Below are 14,878 nucleotides of genomic sequence, written 5' to 3' on the forward strand. Positions count from 1 at the left end.
GCATTACGTGAAAAACGTCATTGTCTATTAAACTGATGGCAGGGCAGAGCAATTTTGCAAAAGATAGTATGTAAAAAAATTGAAGGTCTGTCAATTTGGAATTGTACCAGCAAATTAAACTTTATTATTAGCTGTCATTAGCCAACATTATTGCCCATTTTAAAAATAAAGCCAAATGTTAGAATGTTAACATTAAAAAACAGTAGCATGCACTTAATAGGCTCGAGAAGATCTGAAGTTGAGTCTAGTATTAATTATAAGTAAGGAGAATTAAATATTTCTTAAAATTCTACTCAGAAAATTGGAATTGGCCTCTTTATGATCAGTTATATCAACAAAGGACAGGGTACATATAGCAACAGATCACAAGATAATATGTTCAAATCTAGTAACTGCAAGGCTAGATGCAGCAGGGCCTGGATTTGAACCCCAGGTTTATGACTTAATTGCCCGTGTAACTACAAAGTTATAAAACTGTTCTGGGCCTCAGTTTCTTCATCTATAAAATAGGGAGTAGGACTAGGTAGCTTCTTCTGTAAATAGTACAAGCCAATGATTCCCTTTTTTCTTGAGAGGGACACCATGCCCAAGAGTTGCTTAGCAGGATGACTCTCACCATAGCTTAATATCATCCTCTAGGTATTAAAAATAGGTGTTGATATTTAATGTGTAAGCACAATTGATCCCTATAACCATTTAGGATGGAGCTTACTCACTCAGTCAGCCATATCCCTTCAAAAGTCTGAAAAAGCTCTGCCTTTCTGACTTAGCCCTGGGGATGGCCACAACCTCTGCGCAGTTCTGTTCCCCAGTGCCCAGCAGTAAATTGGGTATTTAGGGAGATCTTTTCACTGCTCCAGTCCCCAGGAGACTCAGTAGCTGTAGCAATAACAGGCACAATGGTCTCCTAGTGACTTGAAAGAATGAATATGTCTCCCTGGGTGTAAAGTTTCCTAAGATTATGGGGAGAGATTTGGACACAAGGGAAAATGTGGCTTAGTGATTTGTGAACGCTGCAACTGAATTTTGAAACTGAGCATTTCTTTTAAGCTGGATTTTTATTTTAAAAAAATATAATGCCATCTTTAAAAACATGCCACTGTGTATTTGTAATGAATGGATCAACTTCAAGACTTGCCATTAATTGCTTAAGAGCATTCTACTAGGTTGTCCCAAATTTTATGAATAAATACCAAGAAACTGAAAATTTAAGATGATTTGTGATTGGTAGTATGGGGCAGAGGCTCTTATTTTCTAACTATATATAAGGATAATCTTAAAAGTTGTAGGAATCTTAAAAAAATTCCCAAATTGGGAATACTTCAGCATTATTTTATCAACAGACCATTAATATATCACACAGTACTTTGAATTTGAGTTTATGCATGAAATACATTTATATATGTATCAATAGTTTTAAAATAAAATGTTTAATAGACATTATGCAGGCAGGAAAATCCTTTTTATTAATTAATGTTTCCTCAGCAAGAAATAACTTAGAAATGAAGCCTCTTCTTTTAAAACTTAACACAAGACATTTCATTCCCAAGAATGTGTTTGACTAGCCATAGAAATAAAAGCCAACACTATCTTGGCATTTGTTTCCACCAAGAACTATGCAATGAAATTAGCAAATAAAGTAGATGTTAAAGAACTTTTCTCTTACCTTTTGCTCTTGATGGGGAAGAAGGAGAAGAGCCAGTGAAAGATTTTGTAAGGATAGAGCTTGGACCAGGGAGATCTGCTCGAGTTGGGCTGGCTTGGCTTATAGTTTGATCACCTACACTTCGCTGGTGACCCACAGCAGGCTCACTCTTCCTCCTTTTTCTGTAGTCACCAGTTATACTTGCAGAGCTAAGTAAACAGACCAAAAAAAAAAAGGGGGGGGGGTGGGGTGGGTGGGGGAAACCACATCCAATTAAAAAAATTACACTTTCTGAAAACCTGAAGGTAATATTCTGAGCTTCTGAAAAAGCCAAATATCTCCAAGGTTCCTTGGAGATATAATTACTAATCCTACTTCAAAGTTTGAAGTTCTACCTGTTTAGACATTTATACATGTGTTAAAATTTTCCCTCTCAGTGATCCCATTTTAAAAATGGAAGGACTCTTGGTGTTACTTGGTAGTGTATTAAATCAAACATTTTGATGAGGATCAATTTATCAAAAGATGTCCTTCCTTGGCATGTTTTGAACTGGAAGAATAGGGAAAATCAGAGGGAAAAGAAGAGGGGAAATCTCAAAAAGGATGACCAATTTCACCTATCCTATGTTTTTGTTTAGGGAATCAAGATATTAATTCTAGCTTCTGAAGCTACTAGATTTAGCTTTATGTACCAAGGCTACATTGCTATAATCCCAACACATCCAGGTGAAAATCAATAGTTCATCCAGCATGATGCTGCAATGAAAGTAATATTGAATTTAAAGACAAGGGAGCAGAGTTCAAATGTCACTTCTCTTATTTACTACTCATGAGGCCTTGACATCTCAATATCACTGGGTCTTTGGCCTCTTATCCAGAAAATGAAGACTCTGGATCAGTTGACTCTTGAGGTCTTTTCTATCTGTCTTTTTCTAATGATGACCTATATCGATTGCTTGGGTCTCATTTTTACCAGCTTTAAAATGATTACTTTCCATTACATGAACAGACTATATTATTACATATTCATGATTGGGTAGGTGCTTCAAAAGAAGTGTCAGCAGAGTTTTTTTTAATCAGAAACATTCCTCTTGGCAATGCTGATCTGGACCTTGATTCTTTAGAGTTAAGGAGATTTGGAAGCAAGCCTTCATTTTTCCAAGGACATCTAATATCAACTCCAGCTAAAAGCAGAACCCTGTCATGAATTCAAGTGATTTGAATATGACCAAGATGGGGGGAAACACTCACTTCTGATTACTTTTTCAGGTATTCAAAAAAGAAATAAAAACCCTGTTGAATGGGTCACTGAAAAGGCAATTAATTCTTACCTAGCAGGCCTTTCCAGACTGCGGTCTAAGGAGGTCTGATACAAAGAAGCCTGTAAAAACAGAATAGTGGTTCCATGAAGCTTAAAAAGAAAAAAAATATATTCACTTGTTTGAGCTCATGAAATCAATATTACCGAGAAGACACTATCAAAATCAAGGAACACAAAAATACCATTCATCATAATTACATAAATGTACATTTCCAAAGGGAAGTCATGTGTTTAAAAAGAAAGGCTTATAATATTTCATCACTACATAGTTTCCCTTTTAAAGTCTTGTGGTTCTAATGCACAATATAACTCAATAATCCACAATATAGTCTGTTTGAAAAATGGAAACTTGACAACATTTCAAAAGCAATCTCTCATCTAGTCTAGAATATTACTCTAATTTATTGACAAAATTCTATTAACCAAATAAAGTAGGAGACATGGTTAGACATTTGCAGTCATTGCTTAGTTCTTGCAGAAGATGATGTTTTTGGCTACATTCTAATTATTGCTTTCCTTTGGAATCTTGGAAAGGCAGAATACAGGCAACAATAAAACATGTTTAACCTTTCAACATGCACATCAAAACAGACCCATAACTTCTTAGGTATTTCATACAACCCTGGAGCTGTAAATGCTCTTGGCTGATATCTGCTCCACCAAGAATCAGAAAAAAAATCCCTAGTATAAGATACCTGACAAATGGTCATTCATCCACTATTTGAAGACCTCCAATGAGGGGAAACCCTCATGAGGCATTTCCTTCCACTTTTGGGTAGCTCTAATTGTTAGGAAGATTTCTCTGACCCGAGACTAAATTGACCACTTTGCAACTATTAGCCATTGATCCCAGCCTCTGAGGCTGAAGAGAACAAATCTCACCTTTTTTTCTATGTAATGCCCTTTCAAATACATAAAGATAGTTCTTTGCCACCACTTCTGTGGTTTCTTTTTTCTAGGTTAAATTGTCCTAGTACTTCCAACCAATTCTCATATGGCATGTACTCAAGACCCCTTGGCCATCCTGGCTACTTCCCTCTAGATACTCTTCATTTTATCAATTTCCTTTCTAAATTGTAGCCTTCAGAGAACTGGATCCAATTCCTCTGATATGTTTTAGCCTGGGCAGAGAACCAGAGAGATTATCACCACCCAAGATGGCATTACTATTTTTGGCTATCCCCCATTTCTCAACCTCCCCAAACTGCAGGAAGCTCAGTTTCCTCAGAAATGGAAGATAGAAGTTCTAATTCAAGATGTTAAAGAATTTCTAACCCTCATTTTAGATGTGAATTCCATAATTAACTTTGAGACAAGAAGTAACATGGAGCATAATAGACTTATCTGAATCCCATCTTTTAATTTTTTCACCAGTCCACCTAGAGTGTAGTAATTGGTTATCACTAAAATTTCCAAAAGTTAAGCAGCAAGAGACTAGAAAATAGATTTCTAAATAATTATGTGAACTAAACAGTAGTTCAAAAGTTGTACTAAATATGAAACACAGAATAAATTTAGTTTAGAATTATTAACATCTTGTTCTTTGTTCTCTTTGTGGATCATGTTTTCAATTACAGATAAGTATCCTACAGTACACTGAAATATAATGGTGAAAATATTTTATTATCAATTTAAATGATCTATTTAAAATTAGTGTCATGAAATGTTAAAGCTTAAAATATCTTCAGAGATCAGACATTTTTATAAATGAGGAAGATAAGATTCAGGGACATCAATAATCAAATTAAAGAGCTATTAGAACTAGAACTAAAACTTGGGTCATGAATCCCAACTAATGTTCTTTCTACTATATCACACTAATATATTTTATCATATCAATATAAACAGTAGAAAAAATTTGAAGATATAACCCCAAATGTCTCCAGATTTTTAATTTTAATTAATAAATTGTCAAAATTAATATACATTTAACACCAAGTTTTTTCCCTTCTAATTATCACATTCATGTATAAATTTAGATTACTTCATGAATAACACGAGCAATTCCACTTTTGCAGGAATAAATACTTGCCTATAATAAGCTAAATAAATTAACTTAATCTTATTTCTTATGAAATGAATCTTGATAAACCATAAGTGGTTCATATCACTTGAGATGGACAGAGAAGTGATGAACTGAAAATCCAGAATGGCCAATGTAGGAATTTGTGTTGCTAAATTATGTGTGTTTGTTATGAGGGATTTCATTTTATTGTACAATAATAATTTGGGGAGCTACAGGGAAGTAGAGAGGACTCATAAAGAAAAATACATAAAATGTTAGCCAAATTTGAAAAAGAAAAAATTAATTTTGACTAGAGACAAACAAATGGAGTTTTTAAAAACATCTTTTCCCTAATTTTCAAGGTTAAAAATGCAACATTCCCTTTTTCCCAAATGGAAAGTATTCTCAGGATATTTTGGTCTATAATTTTATAAGTTTAAAGAAGCTCCTCAATTTACTAAACTTCTTCTGTAGCCTGAAAGAGTAGAACACTAGTAATATGAATGTGGAAAAATTAATAAATACATATTATTTCATGTCAGACATACTTCAGGGAACAGGAACTCAATGTGATTTGGACGACAAAATATTGTTCAACTCCTTTGTTTTAGAGATGAAGAAACTTAGAGCAATGGAATGACTTGTCTATGATCATACAGACAATAAATAGTAGAACCAAGATCTGAACCCAGTTATTCCTACTTCATAACTGATTTTCTTTCCACTATCCCAAGCTATTTGGTAGAAGACTTGCTAATAATATGAATGAATGCATTGCATTTCTTGTATGGGATTTCTCTACTAGTAGTCATTGAAGATCTGAAGACAATCTCCTTAGGTCAGCATTGGCCAAGTATTGGCATGTGTGCCCAGCTGGCAATTGGGAAGCTGCTCTGTTCACCCCCTTCCCAGAGGCCAAAGACATTTTTTTTTGCACGCCCCACCCCTCTGTTAGCCACCCAAAGAAAGCACTTCCTCCCTCTGATATCTCAGGTAATGGTGGGGGCAGGAATCACAGGTAGTTTGAATTTGTCCTCTGGGCACACAAACTTAAAAACCTTCACCAGTACTGCCTTAGGTGGTTGCATGAACCATGGAGACAATGAATGACTTCCTTGGGATCATACAGGTAGCAAGTATCTGAGAATGGATTTGAACACAGGCCTTTTGGATCCAAAAACAGTCAGACAGTAGTTGTCTCTACATGAGGACATGTTGCCTCCTTAAATGCCAAACATAACTTCATGTCTGTCTTAGCTGACAGGGTAATAATATGCTATCATCTTGACCTACCCAACCCCAAACCTTGACAGTATAGGCCATTCCTGGAACATCTCAAGTTATCTGTGACTTCTGAATGGTTGAGTTGGATCTAGCAGCCTGAGAGATAAAGATCTTTTTCCTAAAGCTAGTAGAGCGCAGACAGCAATCTAAATGTTTTCTCAGGATACAATGGCACTTGAGAAGGAAGCTGCATCTCACTGCTGTCCATGAGACATTTTGGGCACAAAACCATTAATGAATTAACCAGAATTAAGCTGCCACCTTTCCAAAAACAAACTGGATTGAATTCATCAAGACCCAAAATGTGTGGATGATTGTCATTGCATGGAAATGGTAGTTTTTAATCATATCCTGCCAGAGTACTTACTCCTCAAGTACATTTATTTAATGAAAGTCACCTAGAATTAGGTTAAGAGGAAAGGAGGAAGGGAAGAAAGGAGGAATAGAATTAGGGAGAGAAATTTTAAGGAGGAGGGAAGGCAGACAGAAAGAGAGGAAGGCAGGAAGGAAGGAGGGGAATAAGTATTTATATTGTACCCATTATGTGCCAGTCATTGTGATGAGGGCCTTACAATTATTATCTCATCAAGTCCTCACAACAACCATGAGAAGTAGGTACTATTCTTTTTGAGGCAGATGTAGGTTATGTGACCTCTCCAGGATCATTAATCTACTAAGTGTTGTAGGTCAAATTTGAACTGAGATCCTTCTGACTCCAGGCACAGTATTCTATTCACTGCTCCAAATAGCCATCTTATAAGAGAAAATAATTCTAGAATGACAAACTAGAAATTAACTAGAAGATAAAATGTGGACACCAGGTTGTGGGGGGTGGGGTGGATAGCTTGTTGATTTTGTTCTGAGATTTTATATCATATTCTTTTACTAACTACTATTTAGAGTTGGTCTTTTTGATAAATCTTCAAAGCCCTGGATAACCTCTTTTATTCTCCTCTATAAGTAACTGCCATTAGGTGTTTCTTGGAAGGTCTTTGCTTTTTCCTTTTGGACTTGGGATCTAGAGAATATATAAAAAGAAGCATGCCAATTTATCAATAATAAGTGGAGTAACTTTGTATTGTTGCCATCTTTATTTATGTTTTTGAACCTACATATTTTATTAGTGTGAAAAAACCCCTTTGTTTGAATTACTGATGGAATTGAGGATCAGAAAGACAGTTTGGTATAGTGGCTGTGGAATGTGTGGTGGCTTTAGTCAGAAAGATGGGTTGAAGTTCTGCTTTGGGGCAGCAGTGGTACCATGTGCAAGTCAGTCAACTGTAAGTTATACACAAGTTGCTGAACTGCATTTTTAGAAGAAGCTTCTACATGAGGCATTTCCCCTTATACCAAAGGAATCACAGTTCTGGACAAGAAAAGGGGGGGAAGCAGGCCAAACATTTTCCTGAAAAAAATGGGAAAGAATTCTGTCTTTATTGGGGTCCCTGAAAATATTTTCTTTTCAGATATCACCAGCAGGACAGAAATAAAATATGGACATATACAGATTCATTTTTAATTGTTAGGTTCTTTATTATTCTTAAGTTCAATAATTGTGTCCCAAAGTGGTGCTCACAGACACAGGAAAAGACCCTTTCTAGCTGAATTCAGTTCTCACAGAATATAGGATCTTTCAGTCCTTTGGGGAATTTTTTGGGAATAGTTTAAGGTAGTTGACCTAATTTATAAATGCATCTTTTGTAACCATATGTCTTTGCATTTTTAATCATCTGGTGAGGAATAAAATTATGCAAATATTGGTCAATCCAGGGGCTAAAATCCTCCTTTGTGTGGTGGTGAGGGTTTAATAGTTAAAGGATCATCCATATTTATCAGTGTCTGAATGAGATAATCTTCCCATAGCATCCCTAATGAACAGTTCCACCTGAATAGTTCAACTTCCACCTGACACTTCCATACAGCTCTAGTCTAACAGAAAGTTAAGAAACTTTTCTATTAAGCTGATATCTGCTTCTCCACATTTTCTACTCATTGTTCTGCCCCCCAGGGTTCAACAAAATATGCCTACTCCCTCTTCCATATAACTTTTAAAATATTGACCTTAAGTGCAATCATCAAATTATGACCATATCAAAGTATCTCCTAGGCTATTTCACCTTAATATTTAAGGAAATGTATTGTGTTTTCAGTTCCTTCAAATAAAGAACATATAATCTTGTATTTGAAAATGGTATGTTCTTTCACATGATGATAAGACTCTTTGAATGTAGGTAGCATTAAGATGAGTGCCATTACTCCATAACTTTGTTTCTAGAGCTAGAAGCATAGGAAGGTTCTTTATAAGGGTAAAGTCAAAATTGCTCCTTATTTCAACATATCTTATAATGAAGAAGGTATTATGATTCATGGGAAAGAGTGGTAGATTTGAGAGCAACAGAACCTGCATTTAAATATCTGTTCTGTAACTTACTACATGCAAGACCTTGGGCACATCATTTAACTCCTTTCGCTTGCACTGCCTCAGCTTTAAATGAGGAATCAAACTGGATGAATGCTGAGGACCATTTCAACTCAATCTATTATTTTAGGAGGCTCAAATATAATTATGAAAAAATTAAAATTATAAAGCCACACATTCTCCATCTTAAAAAGAAATGAAAAAAGTAAAAGTTTTATAAATAATCTTCTCCTGAGTGTCGTTAAATTTCCAATTTTTTTAGGTTACAAAATCATAATCATATTTGCTGACAGTATTCTCTACTGCAATTTGTCCAATCATGTTATTTAAGAGAGGAAAATGGTATGTTTTAGCTGTCACTATATTAAGTTGGCATAGTATAGCACATTTCTCAGAAACTAGCTCTCTTCTTCCATAGCTTCATGTCTACACTTTTGGTCTCTACTACTACCATGTGGTACAACCCACTATTATGGACAGCATGCAAATTACAGTTCAAGTAAGACAATGGAGTCAATTATGCTTTAATTAATACTCATAGTATAATTTAAAAAGTTTACTGTTAATTTTAAAACTGCCAATCATACACTTATTAACATTACGGAATAATATTTAAAGCAAGATGGAAAAGAATTCTCATCCAGGCAAAGATTATTGTCAGCTCTTAATTTGTATTATCATCTAAATAGTTTTAGTTGCTACTTAAACATCAATCTCAAATATCTATTGGGTTCTTCTTTGCTCATTCTGGCAATTCATCATCACTAAAAATGACCAATTCTTCATCATTCGAAATCTTTCACTTGATCCTACCATCTACACTAGTTATTGCCCTTTCTCTCTCTTTTGTCTTTCCACCAATGGCCTTAAAAATAAAACTGTCTATTCTTGTTGCTCCTACTTCTTCTGATTCCCTTCCAAATCTTGTGGAATCTTCTTTCTGACCTCATGACTGAAATGTAACTGTTCTCTTTGAATTTATCAATACTCTTCTTGAAAATGAAAAATCTGATAATTTTTTTCTCAGTCCTCATTCTTCCAGTCCTCTCTGCTTTATAACACTGTTGATCACTCTCTCCTCCATGGGCTTTCAGACTCTCCTTTTTTGGTTTTTCTCCTACATATCTTATAGCTTCTTATCAGTCTCCTTTGTTGGCTTGCCAACTATATCACATCCCTTGTGGACTCTCCTCTAAGGCTCTGCCCTATGTCTTATTTTCTTCTCTGTATAGCCTTATCAATTCTCCTTGATTTAAGATTATCCAGATTGTGCAGATTACTCACAGATTTATTTACCCAGCCTCAATCTCCCTCCTTAGCTTCTGCCCTGCCTTACTAATTGCCTCTATAACAATAAAAACTAGATATCCAGTAGACATCTCAGCCTCATCATGTCTAAACCAAAATTCATTACCTTTTCCCTAAAAACCCATCTTTTCCCTACAAGACTTGTATTTTTCTTTAGAAAACACGACTATTGTCCCAGTTTTCCAGGTTCATAACTTTGGTGCTATTCTCAACTTCTCACTCACTCATATAAACACCTTAGCTCAGTCCCTCTTCTTACTGAAAAAGGAAGAGAATCCCTTTTCATTTTAAAAGATAGCTATTCTCACTCTTCCTTCTCCAAGTATTCTCTTCTATGTGCTAAGACTTACTAGTTTCTTCTACCTATCCTTCTGTGATGTAGTCTTCAGTCTTCTTATACTGGTTCTCATCTTTTTGATGCACTAAATTATCAATGTTCTTCTTAAAAAAGAGGGCTCAGGGCTGAACACAATACTCCAGGTATCACCTGACTATGGGAGACTACAACAGGACTATAGCATCCTTTGAACTGAATTAGATTTTTTTGACTGCCACATCACAGTATCAAAGAACACTCTCGCCCACTAAAACCTTTGGATCTATTGTTCCTCTCCCTCAGATAATGAATTCTCTTGAGCATAACATTGCAGGGCATAAGGCAATGATATACAACTTCCCATTTAGAAATGACAGGAAACTTTTAAATGATGGTCTATGGATCAGGGATGTGCAGAATCACAGCGCATTCTGTAAGATCATACTCTGAAGAAGAAAGAATGATTGATTTACCTCTTTGGAAACATCAGAAGAATGGTCCTGACCATAATCCAGAGCCTTTTTAGGAGGCTGGGAGTGGATGCACCACATAAGCAGAAGTGTAGAGATGGAATGGAGGAGAATCAATGGCAGCAAGGAATGAACATGGGGAAAAGGTGACATAGTTAGAAACCGTGTGGAGAGCACCAGATACATACAAAGAGTGATATGAATGTAGCCAAATGGGGATAGGCTGAAAGGAAGAGTGGAATTCTGGTAAACATTTTCAAGCACATGACAAAAATGTTAGTGATTTGCTTAGTAAAAACCAGTTCACTCAACTCATCAGATCAAAGTTAGCATTTCAAATGTTTGCCAAGAGAGGAATTCAAAGCATATTTAAGAAAAATATATTAGAAGAAAAGGCGTGCATTACATGCTGGTGAGTTTCCACTTAGGATAGAAAATTACCATACAAAAATGCTGAGATTTTTAGTCTCAGGACAGACATCTGCCTAATTTTATCAATTGCTTCATTAGTTACAACTCAATGCAACACAAAACAAGGGGAAAAATGATTTTTTCTCCCTTCAATTAATTTGATGCCAATATGTAAAATGGAAAAATCTTATTAAAATTAAGCATTTAATATAGAAACGTATGAAGAAACAGCATTCGTTTACAGAAAATTTTGATCTACTTGTATAAAAAGGAAGCCGTGTTGGTGCTAACTTTTGATTTCTTCTTTGGTTTAAATTAGCCAAACATTATAATATCTACTTGGAATCCAACACACAGACTTTACAATATTGGGTCTAATAATTAGAAGTGCCATGAATGTGAAGGTTGTCCTTTTAAAAGGATGCTGAGGGTACATATAGAAAGTCTTTCTGATACACTTCATATGCTGGCTTTTCACTTCTCAAAAGGGTTCTCTGAATGAAGCTGTAATCTGTTCCAGAGATGTAACTTGGATTGACAAGGTCCCCAACACTGGCTGGGCAAACTCCCATGATGTTGCTGGTTCTTTCTTCACCACAACTCAGAAACTGATGGTGAGAGAATTCTTTTCATCCCTTTCTTGCATTTGAGGTGACTTTCCCATACATCTGTGTTATAGCTGATTTTAAATGAGTTTTCTAACCCCCAAACCACCACTTTCCCACAGCATTGTGGGTCTCTAGAGTCTCCTTCCAGGAGTAAAACTCAGAGATAATATTGATGATGATGATGATGATAATTTATGAAGTGCTTTAAGTATCTACAAAATAGTTAACATATCTCATTTATCTCCACAACTACCCTGAAAGATGAGTCAATGCTCTTCCCACTTTACAGATAAGGAAACTGAGGTTGTGAGAGATTAAGTAATCTGTCCTTCATTATATAGTTTAATAAGTATTAGAGGTGGGGGGGGGGAAGCTAGATGACTCAGTGGATTGAGAGTCAGGCCCAGAGATAAGAGGTCTTGGGTTCTAATCTGGCCTCAGACACTTAGCTGTGTGACCTTGGACTTAACCCCTATTGCCTAGCCTTTACCACTCTTCTTCCTTGGAACCAATACACAGTATTGATTCTAAGATGGAAGGGAAGATTTTTTTTTTTTAAATCAGAGGCAGGGTTCAAACTGATATCTTCCTGACTTGCCATATCCACTTAGGAGCTTCAATCCTGAGACATCCCATATAATATCATTAGGATGTGAGAAAGACATGAGTACATTACACTTCCTTTTCTCTCTTACTGTAGTTGCTGAAAATGTGTAAACTGGAAAGATTATCTGACAGGTCACTAGGCAAATGCTTTCTGCAAGTAGTCTAGCCCTGAATGTAATGGGAAATAGCACATATATTTTCCATTTTATACAAGTAGATCAAAATGGCATGTAAATAACTTATTATAAATGCTTAATGGAACGAAGTGATCTCAAGATTCTGAACTAAGTTTTAAATCTAGATATATTTCAATTATTTGTAAGAAATGATGAATAATCTGGCAGTTAAGTCAAATCACATAGGAAGTGGCTTTGCACTTGGCAATAAAACACAAGTCAAGTTGTCTTTGTGGGAGGAGGGAGAATCTATAATTGGCATCTACCCAATTCTATATTGGCACTTTTGTATTTATCACTCCAACGGACATTTTCCTAATGTTCATATGTTAATTTGCTAGCCTCACTTACCGGGCGTCCAAACTCCAGTTCTGAAAAGAATTTATACCAGGGTTCATTTTCTAAATCTATGTCATCTGGATTTATGCGATCAGTCTGGAGCAGATATGAAGGAAAAGGGAAGGAAAAGGCAAACTGAGCCAAGTGATGGAAATGCTGTGTGACACCAAAAACCTCCATACAGGCACACACCACAAGTCACAATGAGGGGAGATAGCAGGGAAGGAATAAAGGAAAACAAGTAATGGTGATGGGCTTGCTGGCCCAAGAAGATCATCACAGAGCATTTTTTTCCTTCTCATTATTTGGAGGGATTTTTTCCCCCTGAGTATGCAGTATTATCATTTCCTCCCTGAACTTTTAGGCATTTTAACATAATAGAATAGTTGCAAACTAATAGCATAGTAATGGTACTTATGGATTTCATTCATTCTTTCTCTTCATCATTGGACCTTACTATCTGTGGAGGGTGGAAGGGTGTGCCCAGATGTCTCAGAGATAGGGCAGACCTTCTGCCAAGAAATCTACATTCAGTGAAGGACCCAGGAGAGCTACTTAAATCTATTATTTAGGAGATCACTGAGATTTATCTCATTTCCTCCTTAGGAATCTGTCCCAGAGAATATGAACAAAACTCCAGGAGGTTCCATGGGTTAACAGGATACAAAAACTAGGTGTAAACCAAATCCCAAATGGATTCCTTATTCTGCTATACCATCTGTCGCTCCTTAATTAGAATGCAGTGATGAAGAAGAAAAAAAATGTGATCTGTATGACTATGATTCCCTTTCTGAAAGACTCCTTGGCATTACTTCTCTCTTTGTGTTTGGCTAACAAGGCCTAATCTTCATGAAAAGGTGAAAGAAAAAGACGCAGAATGAGATTTTGACCTAAGTGGCACGTGGCCCACACTTAGGATCCAAATATCAATAAAACAGCAATCTGAAGTCTTATAGTAATTTTTTATTTTTGAGTAGATTAGGACTCGGTACCTATCCCAGCCCAACAATGTATAAGAGCTCCATTAACAACCTAAATCCTTGGTGCATACTGAGCAATTACTGTGAAGGGTGCAGATAGAGTTTGTGCAGCTCTAAGATTGTGCGAGAGATGGTTTAGTCATTCTCTCTTTGGTCTGTGTAGGAAGGAGTCAAAGTGGGCAATAAAAATGGCACAAGATTTGAGCACGGGGTTTGCTCTCCACATACTGTCTTCTTTCAGAGGAAAGAAATTCATTCTTTTACCACCTAGAAACACAAAGCAATATTACAAGAAATGCATTATTTATTCATAGTCAGAATTAATGTTTATATTGTACATTTTTGGTGAAATCATTATTTTTGTATATATACATGTATAAAAATCCATGTATATACATATATATACACACATACTTGTATGACCTTGGGCAAACCACCTAACCCTGCTTGCCTCAGTTTCATCATCTGTAAAAGGAACTGAAGAAGGAGATGGCAAACCACTCCAATATCTTTACCAAGAAAACCCCAAATGGGATTACAGAATCAGATGAGCCTAAAAAACAACAAAATGTGTGTGTGTGTGTGTACATATACACATAACCACACACTCACAATAATATATATTTATATGTATATATGATTATATATACACATATGTGTGCATATATATATATAGATGCACACATATTTTTGTATTTAAAGTTCTCTTCTACTTGGTGGAAAGATCTTTGACCTAAGAATTAGGAAACCTAATTTTAGTCTCTACTTGTCTACTTTTTTAATCTTACCCAGTAAACTTGATTTTTCTCAATCTAAATTTCTTCCTTGGTAAAATGAGCACATTGAACTGGATAATCTCTAAATTTTCTTCTAGCATTTAACATTTGTATAGTCTATAATTATTATACTTGAGTTGAATACTCCAGTGGATACTAATGGATAACACCAATGTTTTCTAATTGATTTGTTTCTTATAAGTAGCTCCTAAAT

At 35.7% G+C, this 14,878-nt stretch overlaps 1 protein-coding gene and 1 long non-coding RNA gene across 11 annotated transcripts in view; one reads left to right on the forward strand and one right to left on the reverse strand.

The window, feature by feature from the left end:
• Window positions 1-14,878, forward strand: part of LOC107649301 (uncharacterized) — a 165,187-nt gene that overhangs the window by 127,372 nt on the left and 22,937 nt on the right. The window lies entirely within an intron of this gene.
• Window positions 1-14,878, reverse strand: part of SORBS2 (sorbin and SH3 domain containing 2) — a 515,172-nt gene that overhangs the window by 51,943 nt on the left and 448,351 nt on the right. For 7 of the 10 annotated variants that reach the window (XM_056802972.1, XM_056802969.1, XM_056802971.1 and 4 more), the window contains 2 exons: window positions 2,977-3,026; window positions 1,667-1,854 (listed from right to left, as the gene is read on the reverse strand). In XM_056802972.1, coding sequence (XP_056658950.1) covers window positions 1,667-1,854; window positions 2,977-3,026 — 238 coding nt within the window. Of the gene's footprint in view, window positions 1-1,666; window positions 1,855-2,976; window positions 3,027-10,771; window positions 10,829-12,920; window positions 13,005-14,878 lie in introns of all 10 variants that reach the window. The other 3 variants (XM_016423097.2, XM_056802968.1, XM_056802974.1) reach the window with 1 other exon arrangement.

The sequence above is a fragment of the Monodelphis domestica genome, chromosome 6 (genome assembly GCF_027887165.1).
Source record: "Monodelphis domestica isolate mMonDom1 chromosome 6, mMonDom1.pri, whole genome shotgun sequence".
Taxonomy (NCBI): domain Eukaryota; kingdom Metazoa; phylum Chordata; class Mammalia; order Didelphimorphia; family Didelphidae; genus Monodelphis; species Monodelphis domestica.